Below are 22,666 nucleotides of genomic sequence, written 5' to 3'. Positions count from 1 at the left end.
TGGTTATTGTATAAATGATGCATTTAATTATTATAAGCATAGTCATAATACATATGAAGTCTGTGAGAACCTATTTATTGCAGTAGATTCTGAAGCCAAATGGATACTAAATCCATGTCTTATACTTACTTTTCATTAAGCATGGCATTAAAGACTATCCGGCAGCTAAAATATACTCAGTAAATATGTGTGTTAGATTTTCTGTAGCTTGGAGGATAAGTTTTTATAGTGGTATAGAAAGAATAAAGAAAAGGGACCAAGATGTTATATGGTGGGGTAACGAGGTAGGAGAAAGATGCGATAGTCCATAATACTTTACATTTTCTTTTTAATTTAATGTGCACATTTTTATATATCCCTGCTCTTTTTCCTGAAGCACATTTTTGATAAAATCTTCACAGATCTCAGAACCATCAATGTTCCTCATTATGTGCTTCCAGAGTGCCCAGTACAAAGAAGTACTCAATAGTATGATTATGATCGACTTCACCAGATTCTCAGACTGTCATTATGTGGAAGTGACACTTAGCTCTTCTTTATGATCTACAGCAGTTCCTACATCCAGGAAAATTGCTTATCAACCCTTACCCCATAAGACAGTTTTGCAAAGTCTTGGCTTATAGCTCCGTAAGCAACAAGATGAATTATTTTTCATTTCTTCCTTATGACTTGCAAGTAAACACCCCTACAGTTAAGCTGAGCTGTAAATTAACAACAGGTGATTTCTTAGGAATGCTGGCAAGTTATCAATGCCTACTATGTTACAAAAGACAGAACTTGCCAGCTCATGTCTTCAAGGTTTACTTTTTAAAATACAGATTTCATCCAGTTCTAATGTTTTGTTTGTATATGAAATGATTTCCTTCTTAGCTATTTACTTTAGAACTTCAGAGTTGCATGATTATTAAACAGGTAGTAATTTGCCATTTTTGAAATTCTGAAGCTGTACATACATAAACTAGTGGACATCACTGTGCTTACAGGACATGTTTGGAACTGGGATGTGTGTCAGCGTTGAGCCACCTCCTTCACCCCCACCATCCCATCGGTGATTTAAGCTGTTTGCCTTCCATTTGGTTGTTTTTAATATTGCATACACAATGTAGGTATCAAATAAAAATAAGAAAAAATAAAGGAGAAGTGTATTCAAAATTTAATTATCTAAAACACTTTATAAATCCTTTGGTTATTCTTACTAAGCTCAGGATTTTTTAAAAAGTCCTGTTTTAATACAAATCACCACGGATGAAATTCTTCCGATTTTTCTATACTTTCTCTGGCAGGAATGAGCTAAACTTGATGTAATTATAGTAGAATATATTTTAAAAGACACTAGATCTGATGTAAGGATATCAATATTTAGATGTTTGTTAATTTGTTTATGTTTATTAATTTCTCATTCAACAAAATTTATCAACTCCTAGGGGTATAAAAGTGAACCAAATAGGGTTACTGTGCTTAAAGAATGTTAATGTACTCTGTCCTTTTTCATCTGTCCTTCAACTTGGCTATCAGAAAAATCATGGTTTGTGCTGTATTTCTTTTTTCATTTATGTTTTCCCATGAAGGGAAAAGGAAAAGTGAAAAAGGAAATTTGCTGTTTTATAAGTGAGTTGATTTAACTATATCATTCACAGCCAAATACTTTCATATGCCTTATGTGTTTAAAAAAATAAATTAAGAAAGTTTCTCAAACACAGAAATTTTTAATATTAACTTAAAATCAAATAAGTACTGGTCATGTAGGAGGACTTTTTAATGTATTATTTCAGTCGCATTTGTGTCTAGGCAATTTGACAATTAATGAGTAATGCTTAGAAGAAAACAGGTATTTCATCTGTGGCTGTTAAGAAGGGATCCGTTTCTTTCCCTGAGTCGTGATTCAGTGATGTTACCTTGGTCCAGGATCTGCCCCCACATTTTAGACCGGCTTTGGAAGGTGTTTAGGAACTGCTCCATGCTATCCAAAGCACAATCAGATAATGCATAAGCCAGAATACCTAAATGTTCATTTTTTTAAAAAATTTGAAATGCAGTTGCACAATGAGCAAAGAATTCTACTGATCAATGCATTCCTTCTTTGCATAAATATCTACTCAAGAAGATAATTTATTACCCAATGGTGAATTGGTAAACATGCAATCAGAGCAGGAGGGGCTAATCAGGGATCTTACTGACTAGTGTTATTGAATACTGGTCATCCAAGCCATTCATCTAGACTGCAGACACAGATTTGCCAGATGACTAAGATTTAGTCAACTGACCTGTCAACTGGTCAGGCTTCCCTTTCCCTGAAGGTCATTAACGATGCACCAGCAGTGCTGCCTCTCTGACGTTACGTCCATGCTCCATCCTGACCATCTCCTTTCTGTTCCTTGTCTTTTTAATGATCACCATTCTAACAAGTATGATGTGATATCTCATCCTGGTATTGATTTGCATTTCTGTGACTTCAGTGATGTTGAGTACATTTCATTTACTTGATGGCTATCTGCATGCCTTCTTTGGAAAAACATCTATTCCTATTCTTTCTCTATTTTTAGATTGGTTTATTTGATTTTTTGCTGTTGAGTTGTACAATTTTTCAAAAAAATATTTTGGATATTAAGCCCTTGTTCAATATGCATGGTTTGCAAATAGTTTTTTCTATACCTTATGTTGTCTTTTCATTGTGTTGATCATTAACTGTGCAGAAGCTTTTTGGTTCAAGATAGTCCTGCTTGTTTATTTTTTATTTTGTTTTGCTTGTGCTTTAGATATCATGTCAAAAAATTCATTGCCAAGACCCATGTCAGGGATCTTTTATCCCATGTTTTACTTATTTATTTATGGTTTCTGGTCTTATATTTAAGACTTTAATCCACTGCTTGTTAATTTTTGTGAGTGGTGTAAGATAAGAAACTAGGGTCATTCTTTTGTAGGTGAATATCCAGTTTGCCCAGCACCATTTATTGAAGAGACTGCCTTCTCTCCATTGAGTATTCTTAACTCCTTTATTAAATATTACTTGACCATATTTGCATGGGTTTGTTTCTGTGCTTTCAGTTCTGTTCCATTCATCCATGTGTCTGTTTTTATACTAGTACCATGCTGTTTTGCCTACTGTAGCTTTGCAGTATAGCTTGAAATCAAACAGTAGGTTGCTTCGAGCTTTGTTCTTCTTTCTCAGGATTGCTTTGGCTATTTGGGGTCTTTGGGGATTTCTTTAAAAGTTATGATTGTTTCTCTAATTGTGTAAAAAAATTCCATTGGAATCTTGATAGGGATTGTATTGAATCTATAGATGGCTTTAAGTAACATGAATGCTTTAATATTAATTCTTCCAACCTATGAACATGGGACTTAGATACCAATAGTAACTCAATCATGAGTTCTACTGAAGTAAGAAAAATTGTTGTCTTTTCTAGGACAATTCTCATTTTTAAAGCTGTTCATTACTGATTATTTCTACTACCCAGCAATTCTTACAGATTTGGATATATGTAGTTCTGAGACAATCCATATTTTGTGATTATTTTCTTTGTAATCTGGTTTGGTATTTCTTAATTCCATCACAGTGCCAATGGCTCTAAGTAGGTAATAGCTGAAAATATAGTTCTCTCCTGTAAAACTGAATGTCAGAGTAACAATTTAGATTAATGAACACTTAAATTTATTTAGATAGGTAAGCCTGTATTTCTTTCCTTCTTTTCTTCTTTCCTTTCTTATTTCCTTCTTTCTCTTTCTTTCTATCCTTATTTATAATTCAATGAATTCTTTTTTATTGAAGTATATTTGGTTTACAAGTTTGTATTAATTTCTGGTATATAGCATGATGTTTCATATATATAGAGAGAGAGATAGGTAGGTAGATAGATAGATATCCTTTTCATATTCTTTTTCACTATAGGTCATTACAAGATATTGAATATATTCCCTGTGCTGTACAGCAGGACCTTGTTGTTTATCTGTTTTATATATAATAGTTTGTATCTGCTAATCCCAAACTCCCAGTTTATCCCTCAACCTCCAGTTTCCCCCCTAGTTTCCTTTGCTGTGCAAAAGCTTTTAAGTTTCATTAGGCCTCATGTGTTTATTTTTGCTTTTACTTTGCCTGAGGAGATAGATCCAAAAAAATACTGCTATGATTTATGTCAAAGGGTGTTCTGCCCATGGTATCTTCAAGGAGTTTTATGGTTTCTGGTCTTACATTTAGGTCTCTAATTCATTTTGAGTTGATATTTAATGCAATCCCTATCAAAATATCCATGACATTTTTCACAGAACTAGAACAAATAATTTGAAATTTTATACAGAACTGCAAAATACCTCAAAATGCCAAAGGAATCTTGAGAAAAAAGAACAGAGTTGGAGGTATCATGTGTCTTGAGTAAAGACTATAGTACAAAGTTACAATAATCAAAACAGCATGGTACTAGCACAAAACAGACAAATATATCAGTGGAACAGAATAGACAGCCCAGAAATGAACCCACTTATGTCCCATTAGTCTATGACAAAGGAGGCAAGAATATACAATAAAGAATAGATAATCTCTTCAGTAAGTACTGCTGGGAAAACTGGATAGCTCCATGTAAAATAATGAGATTAGAACATTTTCTCACAACATGTACAAAACATTTACTACTTTAATTTCAAGTCTGACTGAACTGGGTCCTTGTTACCTATTTCATATATAGTAGTGTGCATATGTTAATCCCAAACTCCTTATTTATCCCACCCCCTGCAAATTTCCCCTTTGGTAACCATAAGTTTTTTTTTTCTATATCTGTGAGTATGTTTCTATTTTGTAAATAAGTTCATTTGTGTCATTTTTTTTTTAGATTCCACGAACAAGTGATAAATGGTATTTTTCTTTCTCTTTCTGGCTTACTTCACTTAGTATAACAATCTCTAGGTCCAAGCATATTGCTGCAAATGGCATTATTTTATTCTTTTTTATGGCTGAGTAGTATTCCATTGTGTGTGTGTGTGTGTGTGTGTGTGTGTGTGTGTGTGTGTGTGTGTGTGTGTGTACACCACAACTTCTTTATCCAATCATCTGTCAATGACATTTAGGTTGTTTCCATGTCTTGATCATTGTAAATAGTGCTGCTGTGGACATTGGGGTGAATGTGTTTTTTCAAATTGGAGCTTTCTTCAGATATATGCCCAGGAGTGGTATTGCTGAATCATAGAGTAAGTCTATTCTTAGTTTTTTAAGAAATCTCCATACTGTTTTCCATAATGGCCACACCAAACTGCATTCCCACCAGCAGTGCAGGAGGGTTCCCTTTTCTCCAAACCTTCTCCAGCATTTATCATTTGTGGACTTTCTAATGATGGCCATTGTGACTGGTGTGAGGTGATCTCTCAATTCATCGAGTTCTTTAAAACGTTTACCAATAACTTTCCACACACTAAAAGTTTATGCAACATTAAAATAGATGTCACATAGCTTTCTGGTTCTCTCTTTAATAGTGAAATGGAGAAAAATCAGACAATGGTTACAGAGTTCACCCTACTGGGATTCTGTCTTGGCCCAAGGATTCAGATGCTTCTCTTTGGACTTTTCTCCCTGTTCTTTGCCTTCACCCTTCTGGGGAACGGGGCCATCCTGGGGCTCATCTCCCTGGACTCCAGGCTGCACACCCCCATGTACTTCTTCCTCTCACACCTGGCCATCGTGGACGTAGCCTATGCCTGCAACACGGTGCCCCAGATGCTGCTAAACCTCCTGAGTCCAGCCAAGCCCATCTCCTTTGCTGGCTGCATGACACAGACCTTTCTCTTTCTGAGTTTTGCTCACACTGAATGTCTTCTCCTGGTGGTGATGTCCTATGATCGGTATGTGGCCATCTGCCACCCACTCCGATATTCTGCCATCATGAGCTGGAGGGTCTGCGTCACCCTGGTGATGACTTCCTGGGCCTGTGGCTCCCTCCTGGCCCTGGTCCATGTGAGCCTCATCCTGAGACTGCCCTTCTGTGGGCCTCATGAAATCAACCACTTCTTCTGTGAACTCCTGTCTGTCCTCAAGCTGGCCTGTGCTGACATCGGGCTCAACCAAGTTGTCATCTTTGTTGCTTCTGTGTTTGTGTTAGTCGGGCCCCTCTGCTTGGTGCTGGTCTCCTACACACGCATCCTGTTCTCCATCCTGAAGATCCAGGCAGCTGAGGGCCGCAGAAAGGCCTTCTCCACCTGCTCCTCCCACCTCTGCGTGGTGGGGCTCTTCTTTGGCAGTGCCATCGTCATGTACATGGCCCCCAAATCTCAACACCCCGAGGAGCAGCAGAAGGTCCTTTTCCTGTTTTACAGTCTTTTCAACCCTGTGCTGAACCCACTGATCTACAGTCTGAGGAATGCAGAGGTCAGGGGTGCCCTGAAGAGGCTGCTGTTCAAGGAGAGTCATTTTCAATTGGAGTGACATTTGAATCACCAGGTTGAGTGCTCCAATATTGCTTAAATCCAGAAAAGTTACCTACTCTTTTCTTGCATGTGACTTAATAACATAAGAGCAAGCCTTCCCTCTTCCTTTGAGGGAAAGATTTTAGATATATTGCATTCATTGATTTTTCTATCAGATATGACTTTATCAGATATGATTTTTCTTTTATTGCTCTGAATTGAATATCTGTGAAATTAAAAGTTATTCTAAATCATTTTCTAAGTCCCAAAAGTTGAATAGTCTTTCCACTTCCTTACCCTAACTATATAAACTCACTAACTGCATAGGTCACAAATTAGGAGAAAAGACAAAAAACTGCAGTGGAAGGATCTCCAAAACCTAGAGGCACACTTGTCCGCCCTCCCAAAATTGCACTTCCCTTGTTCAGGAGTAACTCAGGGATGCCTAGTTGGTTGCATTGCATGATGTTGAGAAATTTCACATGAAAATTATTGACTCATATGAGGGATGATGAGCAGGTTGAGTGAGGAACATAATTAATACAAGGTATTTAGGAGAAAGCAGAGTAGATAAGAGGAATTCTTGCGGGCAGTGTGAGAACAGTCATGTTGTTTACAACTCTGGGGGTAAACTGGTTCGCTCATAGCTAGCAAGAGGGTAAAATTGGACATTATTCCCTTGAATAGGCTGATAATAGACACCAAAGAAATAGTTGGGGTTGTTATATAGATTCTCCAGAAAATTTTGAGTGTTGAGCTGTAAGTTAAGCATGCGTACAGACTATCTCTGTATACGGTTTTCAGTGTCTTTTCATCAACACTTCCATAGCAAAATTTTACCAGATTGTGTAAGCATGTAGTACGGTATGGCTGGCTATTCTGCCTGATGGTGGATTCATTTTACTGATTAATTCTACTTTCCAAATCCAGTGGTCAGGAATGAGTCTCGCATATTTTAGGTGGCTTTTTCAAGTGTTACTATAAAATTCACTTTCCAACCTGCCCTGGAACAAGGATGTCGATTTGCTTCCAGTCTTTCTCACTTTCACAATTAAGAGTGAACACACGACTTGTTCAGAAGACTAAGTCTGCACCCTTCATTTGGGGATTAATAATTGCTCAACCCAACTCTTAATTACTGTGTGTGGGCAGCAAAGCTAACTGAATGTAAAAACCAAATGGGTTTTTACAATAATGGTCAACCCTTGAATCAATCACTTATCCAGTGCGGTACGCTCCATATTGATACAGATCATTTACATGGATCATCCCATTCAGTCATCATAACAAAATTCATGAAGAAGGTCCCATTAACAGTCTATTTCATATATACACGTTTCAGAAAATAGCAAATGGCAGACTTTTACCTTGACAGTCTGGTTCCTGAGTCCTCTGTGCTTGACCATAACAGTGTAGTAAGTCAGTATAAATGTTATCAAGTAAAGAACAAGGCTAAGTTATCCCAAGGAAGGATGTGTTCACTGAAGGAGGGTCTCCATACTGCTTCATGTGTGCCCAAGTGAGCTGCTGCTCTGTGCTTTCTAAGGTGTGGAAGATTGGAAATTATTTATGAGGGGCTGGTTGTCCTGGACAGTGAACCCTATGGGCAGAATTGCAAAACTCATTGAAATTTTGGAGGAATATAGACCATGAAGAAGGTGAGAACAAAGGCTTTTCTCACTGAGATCAGTGATTTAATTCAGCTAAGACCCCAAACCAACACACCAAGACACTAATACGCTCTGTCTCTCCCTTTGTCTCTCTGTCTCTGTCTCTGATTCTGTCTCTCTGTCTCTCTCACTGTAGGCCAGTCACGGCACTTTACATGTATTATCTCATTTAATCCTCAAAACAGCCCTTTGAGGCAAAAGACAATCCCCACTGTACAGTTAAGGAAACTGAGGCACAGAGAGATTGAGTAACTTGCCCAGTTCACAGCTAAGGACAAATCACTTGAGGACTGAACTGAGGCAGTCTGCTCCCTGAGCCCACAGCCTTAACCACTGGGTAACACGGCCTCTGTAGAGCTCATCTGTGGGTAAAGGTCTGGGACCTCTCGAGGGTGAAACAAACCGGTGACTGACCCCAGTGAGGGCATGAGGCTTTACACAGAAAAGGACTGACATTTGCTAAAGAAAGCAGCTTGACTCCAAACTGATATGTGAAAAGTGGGTGTGGTAACGAGAGAATGGTGGTTCCAAGGGTCAGAGGTGGCGGAGGGCTCTGGAAATGAGCTGCGCGATGAGAGAGGAAACAGTGAAAGAAAAGGTTGACATTACAGTTCCCCACTGGGGTTTCACCAGTGGAGGAGAATTAGAATGGATGTTTGGTAGTATTGTACCTAAAAAGACCCCTACCTCAAGACAAAGGAATTCAGATTTCATTTTCAGTGTTCACAATTGTTGAAAGCTTTCAGGTAGTATTTCCTGAGCATTGCTCAGGAAGATATGAAGTTCCACATATAAGATGAAGAGCTCCCTGAGGGCAGAAACTGGACTCTGTTCATCACTTTTTCACCAACCCCAGCACACTGCCTAGCATCGAGTGAGCACTCCACATCACTGTTCCGGTGAATTTATGAGCCTTTATCAGCTGACTACTTACACACACTTTTCAGTATTGAATTATCTTTTGATTTTTCACATTTTAAAATTACCCTTATTTGCAGAATGTAGTATGGTAGAAAATAATTAAAGCGAAAATGTATTTAGTACCACCTGTGTACCAGACACTGTATTAAACTCCTTAGATGTGATCCTCATATCAAAGCTGTGAAGTAAGCACTAACAGTATTCTCATTTATAGAAGAGAAATTGACATGTAGAGATTTGACATACTCCGTGTCACTAAAATGTCAAGTAGTGGAGTCAGAATTCAAGTCGAGTCAATCCAATCTTGCTAGTTTAATTGTGAATACTTTTTTTTGAAAAGGACCTTCTGATACTTACATCTTCAGTGGCTAGACCAGACCTGATTTTTTAGTAGTCTCTCAATAAATCATGACCAAATGAAAAAATGAATCATCATTTAGCCCAAACTTCTATCTGAAAAGAGAAAAAAAAAGGTATGGCGCTCCATAAAATATGTAATGTAAATATGGCAACCATTAGTCTTTCAGATTTAGGCATCTTGCCTATTAGTCACTTTTAGTTCCGTATGTACTCAGTTCTTGAAAAAATTTCTTATGGGATGAATATTAATAATTAATTACACCCTACTTGCCAGTGATCCAAAGGAATTGCAAGCATATTAAGATTACCTAATAAAAAAGAGCTATGAATATTCATTCTGTCATGTAGAACAGAGGTTATGCGTCTTTCAAAAAGAGCATGCCGAATAGCCAAACACTGTGATTATGATACGTCAGAGGGCGCTTGTGTAGCAGGGTAGCCACGTTGAGGGTGTTAACCCTCCTACGTCTTGCAAGATGGTGGAGAATTAGAAGCTGTAACTACTGAAAATGAAAGGTATGGGATCCTGTGGGTGGGAACCAGTTCACAAGCTGCTTGGAATTGGATCCCACAGTGTCTTCAGCATGTCACATGGGCACTGCCAGTCACTGACCTGTAGGACGACTGTTGTTTGCTGGGTAGTGTAGACCAGCACTTCTCTAGTGTTAACATGAACTCGGGTCATCTGAGGATCTTGCAAGAACACAGGTTCTGATTCAGCAGGTCTGAGTGGGATGGGCAGAGATTTGCATTTCAAACAATCTCTCCTGTCTTGCTGCTGATACTGATCTACAGACCACACTTTGAATATTTATGCTATAGAGAAGCGTTGTTAAACCTGTGGTTCTTAGGAAGAAGAGGGGAGAAAATGCAAGAAGAGTCAGAATATGGTCTCACAGGGGGTCGTGGCTGTGATGCTTGACCCCAGATCACAGGGAAGATGCCACTTTTCCTTGCTGGCTCACTTCGATCTGTTTTATTTGTTTTGCTTGTTCTCTGCTGTTTGTTTGTTTTTTGAGTCTCTCTGTTGGGCCAGGAAACAAGGTGCATTTCTGAGCATAGCCTGGGTTAATTCTCAGAGGGCTGGCCTGGAGCCAGGACACCTGGGTTTCTATTCCAATTGTACCAGGTTGCTGTGTGACTTTAGGAGAGTTACATAACTGCTGTGGGCATTAGTGGCCCCACTGTAAGATGAAATGCTGGACTAGATGACCTACAGTTTCCTCTCAGTTCTCTAATTCTATGCCTGTCTACTAGCTTTCCAGGATTTAGGTTTTCTTTTTTTTCTTTTACATGAGATGAAATAAAGTAGATTATTTTTAGAATTGAATATAATTAATTCCTGAGCCTTGCACATAATAGGAGTTCTAAAGTAACCAGCAAATTATGAATAATATACTTCAATTAAAGATCTCAGAACTATGAATGGCATAAGATCTTCCACATGAATTGTCCTCCCTAAGAAAAAAAGGGTTTTGATATCCTGCTGAAAAGATTAAGAATACCACTCATTTGCGAAGAGTCTCAGATTTCCTGTGCTGGTGTTAACACGGTTGGTATAATGATATTAATAGCTTGCATTAATTGAGTGCTTATTCCATATCACGTGCTATTCTATGAGGGTACATGCATTATCAATCTCATCTTCACAATTGCCAGAGGAAAGATTTACTATCATATTCAATTTATACATGAAAAAAGTCAAGGCACAGAGAAGTTAAGCACCTCTCAAAGGTCACACAGTTAGACACAGCAGGACTCTCATCTGGGTCTTCCAAAGACCAAAGACCATGTCTAAGTACTCACTTACACTCAGTGGAGACTCCTCTATCTACAGTTAACTAAAGCTCAAGAGGAATAAGCAGCCTGAAAACCCGTCCTAAGAAAGGGGATAGTAATATCCTTGACATATCTTCACATGTATAAAAAACAAAAGGGTAAAATACAGATCCAGGAGACATTAGGCAAACATGTAGGTAGAGATACTCAGACTATTCACAGAACAAACATGAGTCACCAGTAAATAAGAAAGTGTTTCTATCCTCCGTCAGGAAAATCTACTTTTAAAAGGAGGGGACACGTTTTTGCCCAACAGATTGTGAAAAAACAAAAGTTAATACTATGTATTGTTGGCGAATATGTGCGTCAAAGTAGTCACTCAAACATCGTTGATGGAAGTATAAACTGGTACAGATTTTGGATGCAAAAAAGTTTAGAAATATCTACTCAGTACTTAAAATGTGAATGGCAATCCTAAGAATCTATTCTAGAGATATAATTAATGTATGTAACTGCACAAAAGAAATGTACCAGAATTTTAATCTGAAATTTACTGCAAAAAATCCAAATAATTTAATATTTATTAATTTTGGAGTTACTAAATTGTGATCAGCATGTAATGCTACTGTTAAGGAGAACAAGTGTTATCTAAAATGGGCTGCAACAGAAATTGCTCATCGAATATAGTTACATGAAGAAAGTAAGCCACATTTTAAAAATTCTTTCTCATTTTGTAGGGAAAACTCCTGGATGTACATGAATTAATGCAGATGTGGGTGCATGTGGGCATGTGTGTTTACATATTTCTGCATATAAAAATGATGCACACTGAGCAGTCAACAGAAGCTGCTTTTGGAAAGAGGAGTGAGCTATGAGAAATAAATACTTTGTTTTTCTATAATCTTACAGCAAATATGTACTAATCTTTGAATTTAAAAAAAAAAAAAACCCTTTCAAGTCACCCCTGGTCCCTTAAATTCTCAAATGTGTATCATTACCCACTCCTCAGAAGTCAAAATTAAATGAAACAATTATTAAAAGCAATTTAGAACTTTGCTGGACTGACTGCTAAAAAGGTGTTTCTTTGAAAATCTTTTTCTTAATTATTCAATGTTATGCTGCAACGTTTAAAGTAACCTATGTTATTAGTTAATTGGAATAAGAAATCAAATAATATACAAAATAAGCCATGATTCCCCAGACTCTAAGGCAATTACATGACATAAACAAAAAGTTAATATATTGCACAGCAATTTGATATGCTTTACAATATGAATTAATCTTGGGGACTCCTAATGCTTCAATCTTAGACTTACTAGCCCTTCCTCATTCCTTTTATTTCCATAATAATGTAGGGGTCAAGCTGTAAAGGATGAAACCTCCAAGTCACATCAATTTAACAAAGTTAAAGTTTACTTCTTGCTCACATACAGTCCTGTGTTGGTATGCCAGACAGCCTTCCATGTGCTGATTCAGGGAGCCAGGCACCTTCCATCTCCAGGCCCACCATCCTCTAGGGCCATGGGGACCTCCACTTCCAGCCAGTGATGGGAAGAGCTATCGTGCAGGAGGCATAACCCGCTTCATCCGCACTGCAGCTTTGCAGGTGGCACAGATCTCTTCTGCTTACATTTCTTTGATAAGAACATGACAGCCCTCCCCGGCCCCCCTCAAAGTAAGAGACTGGGAAATGCAGCCACGTGCGGGCATTTAGCTCCCAGAGACAATGGTGCATAAGGAAGAAGATCGCACATCTTTTAAGGAGCCATGTCTTCCTTAAGGAAACACTAACAGCTGACATAAATTAACCCTAAAAATAGCCCTCATAAATTCTGCCTCTTCCCTGTTAGAGATCATAAACTCCGTCCTTTTAACTCATAATTACTTATGAAATGCAATTTTGAGCATTATCATTTTCATTGTTAAGCACACATTCAGCCCTAAAGATACATTCACTGGTGTGTTGGAAATTTCTTACATTATTTTCTGCTCTTTTACAAATTTCCTTTGAAAGGCGATTTAATCTACCCATTTTATGCTGACTTTTATACATACTGCATTCAAACGATCTCTATGGTCAAATTCTAGCCACGCTTCACCCTGAGCATCAAAGTTATAAATGTCTGGTGAAATTGATGCCCAACACTAGCAGATAATGTAAATGTTTATCATTTTAACTAATCCTGTGTTGTCTGTGTGCTGGGTTCTTTCATATATTTATGTGTCACTTCTATTTCCTTTAAATAATAAACACTATCAAGATAAAAGTGATTTCAATTTAACAGAATATAGGTAATTTTAATATAGATATTGATGTTTATATTATTAAAGGGTTTTTTCCCCTAAGTTTTAGTTTGTGTGGGAATCCCAAATCTTATGCTTCATTACTGATTATCTTTTAAATTTTCATCTTTATGAAAATGTCCATTTATAATCAATATTCCTAAAGTGTTGATAATAGAAATGAGTCTTCTACAGCAGTTCTTTACACAGTTTACTACTTGTTTGTGAAAGGCAATTTCTTGACTTCTATGTGCTGGTGTATAGTGTAAACATTTGAGATCGTATTCATATCAAATAAGATCTGACTGTTCTCTTTGTGTTATGTTCCTCTGTATACATTTATATTTTGTATTTGTTCACATTTCACTCTGACCACTTTTAGAGGCTACCCACAAGTTAAAAGTTGCATCAACTTAATATGTAATAGAAAACAGGATATTTTGAGGTGATGACTTTCCAAAATTTTATATTTAACTTCTGATTGTCTTAGTTAAAACTTTCTGTTTTTTATACCCTAAAATGACTCCTTATAACTGATGTTTATACAGTGTTAAGTATAGAAAAACGTTGTTTTCACAGGACTTAGCAGGATTTTTATAGTTTACATCAGTTTTCTACTTTCCAGATGTTCTGCAGTTCACGTGGGCAAGAAAAGAGAAATAAAGAAGAAAATATTCTGTTCTTTATGGGTTGCCGACTCTGCACCAACTTTATGTAATCAGGACCATTTTTTGTGTCCCTAAATAAGTATGCTGTTGTTCTCATAATGGACATACACAGTTGGAGCACAGGTAAGCGTGTTCTCAACATGTGTTAACCTGTGTACGATTTTCCTCAAGTTTATGCCCTCATCCCAGCAGGTGGGGCATCATACTGTAACAAGCTCATTCGTTTGTGAATTGCCCAACAGCTTGATATGAGATTCACATCCCTCCTGTGTCCAGTATAAGAGAGAAGGGCAAATAAACGGGAGGGCACCTTAGGCAGCAGGTGTCTCCACCCTCCCGGGAGAGGCAGTGGCCTCTAGGAGAAGCTGCCGTGGAGAGGGTCCTCTCCCCTCCACTGAGGGAACAGACTCTCGCAGCACCTCTTTCAGAGCAGAGATTAGAGAATACTTCCGGCGGGTGACTCACTTTGGTGGTTTGTGTCCTAGAAAACCCTCCCCCTCAGCCAGGTGCTAATAAGCCCCTCGGGACATCTTGCCCCTCTGGATTCCCCAGGCTGCTCCCAGCCTCCATAACCAGCATCTTCACACGTTGAGTTGTTACTTGGAATGAGCTGCTTTTTCGGGATGCTTCTGCCCACCTGTGCTGCAACACCAGGGACCCAGGTTACACTGGGGAGAAGCTGAATTACGGAGGTTGATGCCAGGAGCTTATTTGTTGTCACACTGGTTCTGCTTCCTTAAAGGTTCACCCAAACCGTCTGGAGACCTGGGAACTAGGGCAGTGCTGGGATGCATGAATCCAAATAATGCCAAGTATTCGGGGACTGTGATGAGTGGTGCTGTCTCAGGGGTGTGCTCTGGGTTTTCTAATCATGTGTCCTGCTGGGGATGAGAACAGAAATAGAAAATGAGGGTTGCTTTGTGTCTCCTTCCCAGTGGAGGTGGGCATGCACCACATCTCACAGCCCACCCCTTCCAACGAGCCCTCAAGAGCTGCCAGCTAGGTTGAGCCCATCAGAGAATAAAACCTTGCTTTCTGACGATCTCATTCCATTTTCAGTTAGGAACAGAAGTGAGGGTTCTGTATCTCCCACAGAAGGTCCCCAAAGCAGGACTCTATCCAACCTTCACACGTGCTTTCCTCTTCTGAGGTCCTTGAGTCCAAATATGGGCGCTAACCAGGTTGCCTTATTTTATTTTATCATCAATTTCTCTTAGATGTGTTGTAGCATGTAGTCTTTTGTTGACTCTTACTCTTACATGGCAATTTTTTTTAAGCATAGATAAGGAAATTCAGTCCTCCGTCAGTGTGGGCTGGTGATGATTCTGCTATGGGGATAGTTTGAGAAAAAGTTCACGCTATTATCATTGGATATAATGTTCACAGACAATCTAAGTATCGAATTTGGTTGATTCCATTCCGTACAGTAGATCAGCAGCTGCATGAAAGCAATAGCCTTGTGGATGTTGATGCTGGATTAAGAATAAGAGGTGCCTGTGTGATGGGTGTAGGTTAAATACATGGAATAATTTTCCTAAACCAAGGAAGATTGTACTGGGATATATTATGGAGTGATCTTTCATTTCAGGGAAACTGGCGTTAGTTCAGTCCTTGTGTTTGTGTTTCATCAACAAAACCACAATATATAATCCATGCTGCCCATACACATCTCATCCGTTACCCATAACCTGGAGAACAGTGTCAGGCACACAGAAAGTACTCAGTAACTTTCAGTGTTAGACTTCCTCAAACCTGGAATGTATGTGAGTGAGTGCGAATGTGTAGGTGTGTGTGTGTGTGTGTTTGAGGTGGTTGAGGAGAGTGCAGAAGAGGGGAGAAGCTGCTACTTAAGGGATAAGCTCTTTAGTTTTTAATAGAATTGTCTGTTTTGTGCTCTTTTTAATCCCTAATACCTCTTCAACTAATTGTGCACTTTCCCAACAAAACCATCAAAAGGTCAGGAACCAAACTTGCTTTACTAAATCCTTCAGGGGTATATTATCCACGAAATCCCTTTGTTGACTTTTGTTGCAATGAAGACTTTGCAAAACTGACTTAAGGAGGATAATGGCCAGTGAGGTCATTGATTTCCAAGGACTTTCTGAACTACAGAGAAGCCATGCTTCTCAGATCCGTGTGACCATAGGCTATCCAAGCTGTTAAAGATTGATAATAATTGATCCCTGTTATTGAATATCCCCTGTGTAGAAGGAATATGCTCAACATATCATCTCAGTTAATTAATTTAACTAGTTAACATGTATTGTCTTAATTAATCTTCACAACCACCTCATGATACAGGTACTATCACTTTTCTCCTTTCAAAAAAGTTAAATGCTGAGGCTTGAGAGGTTAAGAAATATACTCAAAGCCATACCCGTAGTAAATGTGTGTCTGATCCGTAAGCTTATCCACTCTAGTTACTACTCTGCAGTGCCTCTCAATGCTTTTGGGGTGGTTGTGTTTTTTGGTTTTGGTTGGGTTGTTTTATTTATTTTTGGCTGGAGAATCTGGCTCAAGGCACAATGTGGAGAGCTCATTAACATTTTGTCTTCTTAGATTTAGTAAAACTGATTTCTAGTCCATCAGTGAATATTTATGAAACACGTACTAAGTTCTAGGTACCATGCGTGGCCCAATGTTTGATCTTTTCATCACTGCCTTGATCAAAAAGATTTCTTCAATCTAAGGGTATACTTTAAACACAAGTTCTTGTTAAGTTAATTCTAAAGTACAAGTAATAGATTTATTGGCCATTATGGTATAAAGAGAGGATATGTCAATATCCCAGATAAGCGTGTTGACAGATACTCATGCTATTAGGAATTATCAGATAGTATTTTCCAAGGCTAAAGACAGTTAAACTAAAAGCAGACTTCCTATGTAATCACAACCCTCTTAGAAACCACTCAAATATTGAAACTATTGACAAGTCTCTAGAAATACTGTGGAGATGCATTTTGGGGAGTTAAGAAAGAGATTTTGAGAAGGCGGACTTATAGAAGAGGTATAAGTAAAATGGGAAAGGGAGAGAGAATATCATACAGAGGGCCAGGAAGGAAAGAGGTCAGGGTGGAGACAGTGATACAGCGAGGCACAGGGATAAGGAAGACACGGCCACCAAGAGAGACAGGGGATTCAGAGCAAGAAGGTTACCAGGGAGAAAGAGGGACATTACTTAATGATAAAGGTCACTTCCTCAAGAAGACATAATCCTTAACACGTATGCACCTAACAACAGAGCATCAAGATACATGAAGCAAAAACTAGTAGATTGAAAGGAGACATAGAGAACAGACAGAGACTTCAACATCCCTCTATTCCAAATGAACAGATCCAGCAGGCAGAAACTCAGTCAGGATGTTCGCAACACCACCGTCAATCAACTGGATGTAATGGACACCTACAGACCACTTCATCCAGCAACAGCAGGGTCCACATTCTTCTCAAGTTGACATGTAACCTTCACCAAGATAGGCCACATCTGGGGCCATAAAATACACCTGAAATTAAAAAAAAAATAGGAATCATACAATGTCTGTTCTTAGATCATAATTGAGTTAAAGTAGCAATCAATACCAGAGAGAGAGAGCTGGAAAATCCCCCAAATATTTGAAGATTAAACAACCGCCTTCTAAGTAATGCATGGCTCAAAAAAGAAATCTCAAGAGAAATGTAAAAATATTTTTACCTAAAAAAGAAATTTAAAAAAATAAAAATAAAAAGGGAACAGAAGGGTTTTATTGAGTACATTAATTGTAACAAATATTTCTTATTACTTGGAATAATGCAATACTTAAGTCAAACTGAGGATTTAAAAATAGCTTTCATTTTACGAATGCTGTGTGACTCATGCCTTCAACATTAGGAAAGAGTTTGTCAGCTCATCAGATCTTAAATTTTACTTTTTGAAACATAGGCCCCATCTAGTACCAACCAACAGGTTTGTTCATGTGTAGAGAAATGATTTCAATCTTAGATACTTGCTTTGAAACCACAGAGACCGGATAATGTATTAGTCATCAAATGATTTGCCAATTTTTAAATTGCTAACTTGTACCTACATATTAGATGTATCATTTATAGCATAAAACAAGTCCTGAATGTTGCATTGGGAACTGGGATATATTCAGTCTTTCTTAGTCTCCCCTTTCAGTTCTGTTTGTCCTTTAGCAAATTTAATCCATTAGAGTTCAAGTAAGATGCTTTTAATATCATGTAAAATGAAATAAAGTATGGGGGGAAAGAAAGAAAATAGAAATATCTTTCAAATGTTCAATGCTTAAACATTTTGGAGATTCTATATTTATTCTTATCAAAGTTCTGACAGTGTTCTTTTTTGCCTTAGGAAGAATGTCCTTATTTGGCTATGATTATGGTAGGTAAGATTTAAGCAAGCCGGAAATTCCAGAACCAGTCCAAGGATGGTCCACACATTCAGTATTTAGGCATTCACTCATTCATATGTATTCATTCATTTGTTCACTCAATGAACCTTTGCCAAGTGCCAGAAATACAAAAATGGATGCACCAGTTCCTTGCTCACAAGGCATGAGTTACTATCCAGCTGTCGATATGGCAACTGTTCTTAAAGAATCTTTTTTTAATTGACATATAGTTGATTTACAATTTTGTGTTAGCTTCTGGTACACAGCATAGTCATTAGATTCAATTATACGTATATATTCTTTTTCGTATTCTTTTTCATTACAGGTTATTAGAAGATATTGACTGTAGCTCCCTGCACCATACATTAGGACCTTGTTGTTTACTTTATATATAGTAGTTTGTATCTGCTAATCCCAGAGCACTCATTAGGCCCTCCTGTCTGTTGACTGTCCCTTTAGGTTTTAAAGAGATTCATGATTTGTAAATAATGTTTCTTTTTCCTTTATGTAATCATCTTGGAAGTTACAAAAGGAAATAAAGGACTGAATTAAGAAATTAAGCTTTTTATAAGATGTAGATTCAAATGCATTTTCACAACTAAATATTTTCATATGTTTTGTATGTTTTCCAAATTAATGTAGAAAGTTGTCCTAGTGCTGTAATTTTTTGTATCATCCTAAAAAAATAAGCTTTAGTCTCATGTTAGGAGTTCATAGTATAGTAGATTCAATTATGTCTTGGTAATATAATAATTTATTGATAGTAGTTATTTTAAAAAACAGTCATTTGTTTCTAGAGAGGGATGTAGCAGGGACGTCCTTCAGGATTCCAATTAGCTGCTCAGAAATGCTTTGCTTGGGTTGTATTTCAATGAGGTTATCTCTGTTCAGGAACTTGCCCCTGCTTTGCGATGCAGCTTTGGAAATTTTGTTCATTTCTCATTTGTATCATTCTATTCAAACTCAAAAAAAAAAAACCCATGAATAAACATAAATGGAATTACTTATTATAAAAACTTGGCAAGAACTTTGCTTATCAGCACATTCCCTCTTAGGCAAACTGTAATACCGCGTGGTTGACTGGGGAGCACAGAATCAGAGCAGAGGGGGTTCACAGGAGATCTTACCAGGGAGGGTTACTGACCCCTGATCACTCAGGCCACCTGAGCTGTAGATACAGACCTGCCAGGGGGACAGCACTCTCACACCATGAGGCCAGTCTCCCCTGGACAGTGGTGAAGATGTGCTGACAAACACTGGCCCCGTGGCTCACCCCTCTTCTTTATTCCTTAGTCCTTCCATAGACAGGAGCCTCACACAATGGTTACATTTGGATTCCCGAGTCACAGTCAGATCGTCCTCCCCTGCTTCCGTGAGGCTGCGTCAAAGCCCCTGAGCATAGTCTTGGATGCACTCAGAACTCTCCAGCGATACGTCAGCACAGGTTTTCTTGTTTGCCTCCTCCAGTTCTTCTCTTCCATGAATGGATTTTACAAGTTGTGCTTCTCAAAAATCAGTAGTGTTTCTCTTACTTCCAAGTTCCTCAGGAAGCATCTCATTTATGTCTCCTTTGGTATTAATGACAACTGGACCAGGGTCTTGTCAACAAACTTTCCTTTCCATGCATTAATTCTGGAGAAGCTTTTTCTTCAGAGGCAGGCAGGCTCGAGTTCCGTAGTTCAGTCTCAGGTTATTTTGGCCTAGCTAAGTTGCTAACTGTTTACATCAGCAAAGATGCTAGATTTCTAGGTGGTATTTTGAGGAAGCTGTTTTCCAGGACTTTAGGACAAGACAGCCATTATTTGGCACACCACCAATTCAGAGAAGCATCAAATAAAGGACTGCCAATTTCGTGCTATAGAAATCTGTAAAATGACAAATTCACTAAACGATCTCTTTGCAAAAAGAAAATTTAGCTCTCTGTAGAGCAGTTATCAATTCTTGTGTTGCCAAAGTAGGGCAGGGTTGATTTTTTAATGAATTGTCATCTGCTGTCTTTTTGAATCTCACATATGATACGTGATACAGATGTTAAGCCATCACACAAAGAGTGAGGCCTGCAGCACACTCTTGTTCCAGGTACGGCCTTTCCTACTTATTACATAGATTTGCTCTTGTAATAGAGTTAGAAATAGTGCATGGGGAACTACCCCTTGAAGTGTTTCCATATACATCCACACACACTCACCACAGCCTTCAAATCCATGTGTGAATGCCTGGCTTCATACTCATTTACAGCCCTGCACCCAAAGTCTGTATTCACCATACATGAACACTGGGCAGCCCCCCAAAATCCAATTCCTACAAAATGTAGGGGTTGTTATTCAAAACAGTTTTGGGGGTTTTTTTTGTTTTTTTTTGTTTTTTTTTTTTTTTTTTTGGTAAATCCTGTGTATCCATCAGGAGATTAACTGCCAAATGGCCAATGGTTGGCTTGGTTTCATCACTCTGAAAAGAAAAATATTCATTAGAGCTTGCATGCAAGACATCCTTTGATTCCTTCTTAACAACGTAAACAATCACGTTGTCATAAAAGTTGCTTTTTATCTTTTTGTTCCTTCTGTTATCATATAAGCTGCTCGAGAGAGCAAAGGTTGATTTTGGTTGTGGAAAGCAACACAGTTGATATTTCTATTGAGAAACTGGAATTGCATCTCTTTTCTAGGACTGTTCTAATTCTCACATGTAGCGTTCTTTTGTTACAGATTACTTCTACACTCCAGATAGTCTCTGAACAGTTTTGACAGGTGCAGCTCCAGGATGGTCCCTATTTCCTGGTGATTTTCTTTCCTCTTTTGATTTGACGTTCCTTCTTCCTATCACATGTGTCAACAGCTCTAGGTAACCTATCATTGGTGACACAATCCCCTTCTGTAAAACTGGATGTCAGATTAAGTAATTAATTTAATGCATGACTAACCATTTCCTTAAAATTTTGTCTTTTAAAAATGACTGTAAAATAATGTCTAGTTTTCGACAGTTTTGCCCTAAGCTATCCATTTTACCTTTTGCATAGTGAAATGGAGGGAAATCAGACAATGGTTACAGAGTTCACCCTACTGGGATTCTGTCTTGGCCCAAGGATTCAGATGCTTCTCTTTGGGCTCTTCTCCCTGTTCTTTGCCTTCACCCTGCTGGGGAACGGGGCCATCCTGGGGCTCATCTCCCTGGACTCCAGGCTGCACACCCCCATGTACTTCTTCCTCTCACACCTGGCCATCGTGGACGTAGCCTATGCCTGCAACACGGTGCCCCAGATGCTGCTAAACCTCCTCAGTCCAGCCAAGCCCATCTCCTTTGCAGGCTGCATGACACAGACCTTTCTTTTTCTGAGTTTTGCTCACACTGAATGTCTTCTCCTGGTGGTGATGTCGTATGATCGGTATGTGGCCATCTGCCACCCACTCCGATATTCTGCCATCATGAGCTGGAGGGTCTGCATCACCCTGGTGATGATCTGCATCACCAGGGTGATGACTTCCTGGGCCTGTGGCTCCCTCCTGGCCCTGGTCCATGTGAGCCTCATCCTGAGACTGCCCTTCTGTGGGCCTCATGAAATCAACCACTTCTTCTGTGAACTCCTGTCTGTCCTCAAGCTGGCCTGTGCTGACACCAGGCTCAACCAAGTTGTCATCTCTATTGCTTCTGTGTTTATCTTGGTCGGGCCCCTCTGCTTAGTCTTGGTCTCCTACACACACATCCTGTTCTCCATCCTGAGGATCCAGGCAGCTGAGGGCCGCAGAAAGGCCTTCTCCACCTGCTCCTCCCACCTCTGCGTGGTGGGGCTCTTCTTTGGCAGTGCCATCGTCATGTACATGGCCCCCAAATCTCAACACCCCGAGGAGCAGCAGAAGGTCCTTTCCCTGTTTTACAGTCTTTTCAACCCTATGCTGAACACACTGATCTACAGTCTGAGGAGTGCAGAGGTCAGGGGTGCCCTGAGGAGGGTGCTGTTCAAGGAAAGTCATCTCCAAACGGAGTGACATTTGAGTCGCATCACCCCCGGTAGTCCACTCGGAGACTTGGACACTGAATACCACCTACGTTCATCACTCTTTATATCTGAGACTGAACAACCCAAGACACTCTGTGAGGCACTCTCTTTCCTTCCCCATAAAGTATTTAGGTTTTACTGTATTCTTATATTTTAATTCTATCAAACATATTTATTTTTTCACTTAACTTCTTAGTGAATTAAGACTATCTAGAT

The 22,666-nt window shown here is 38.9% G+C and overlaps 2 protein-coding genes across 2 annotated transcripts; both read left to right on the top strand.

The window, feature by feature from the left end:
* The first annotated feature begins 5,464 nt into the window (after positions 1 to 5,464).
* LOC105095075 (olfactory receptor 2A1/2A42) lies at positions 5,465 to 6,406 on the top strand. The gene has a single exon (XM_010987194.2). The coding sequence runs from the start codon at positions 5,465 to 5,467 to the stop codon at positions 6,404 to 6,406; it is 942 nt and encodes a 313-aa protein (XP_010985496.2).
* Positions 6,407 to 21,476: 15,070 nt separating this feature from the next.
* On the top strand, positions 21,477 to 22,439 carry LOC105095066 (olfactory receptor 2A1/2A42). The gene has a single exon (XM_031454539.2). The coding sequence runs from the start codon at positions 21,477 to 21,479 to the stop codon at positions 22,437 to 22,439; it is 963 nt and encodes a 320-aa protein (XP_031310399.1).
* The last annotated feature ends 227 nt before the right edge of the window (positions 22,440 to 22,666 follow it).

This window comes from Camelus dromedarius, chromosome 7 (genome assembly GCF_036321535.1).
Source record: "Camelus dromedarius isolate mCamDro1 chromosome 7, mCamDro1.pat, whole genome shotgun sequence".
Taxonomy (NCBI): domain Eukaryota; kingdom Metazoa; phylum Chordata; class Mammalia; order Artiodactyla; family Camelidae; genus Camelus; species Camelus dromedarius.
The sequence above is the reverse complement of the archived record's forward strand: the minus strand, read 5'-3'. Positions and strand labels throughout refer to the sequence as shown.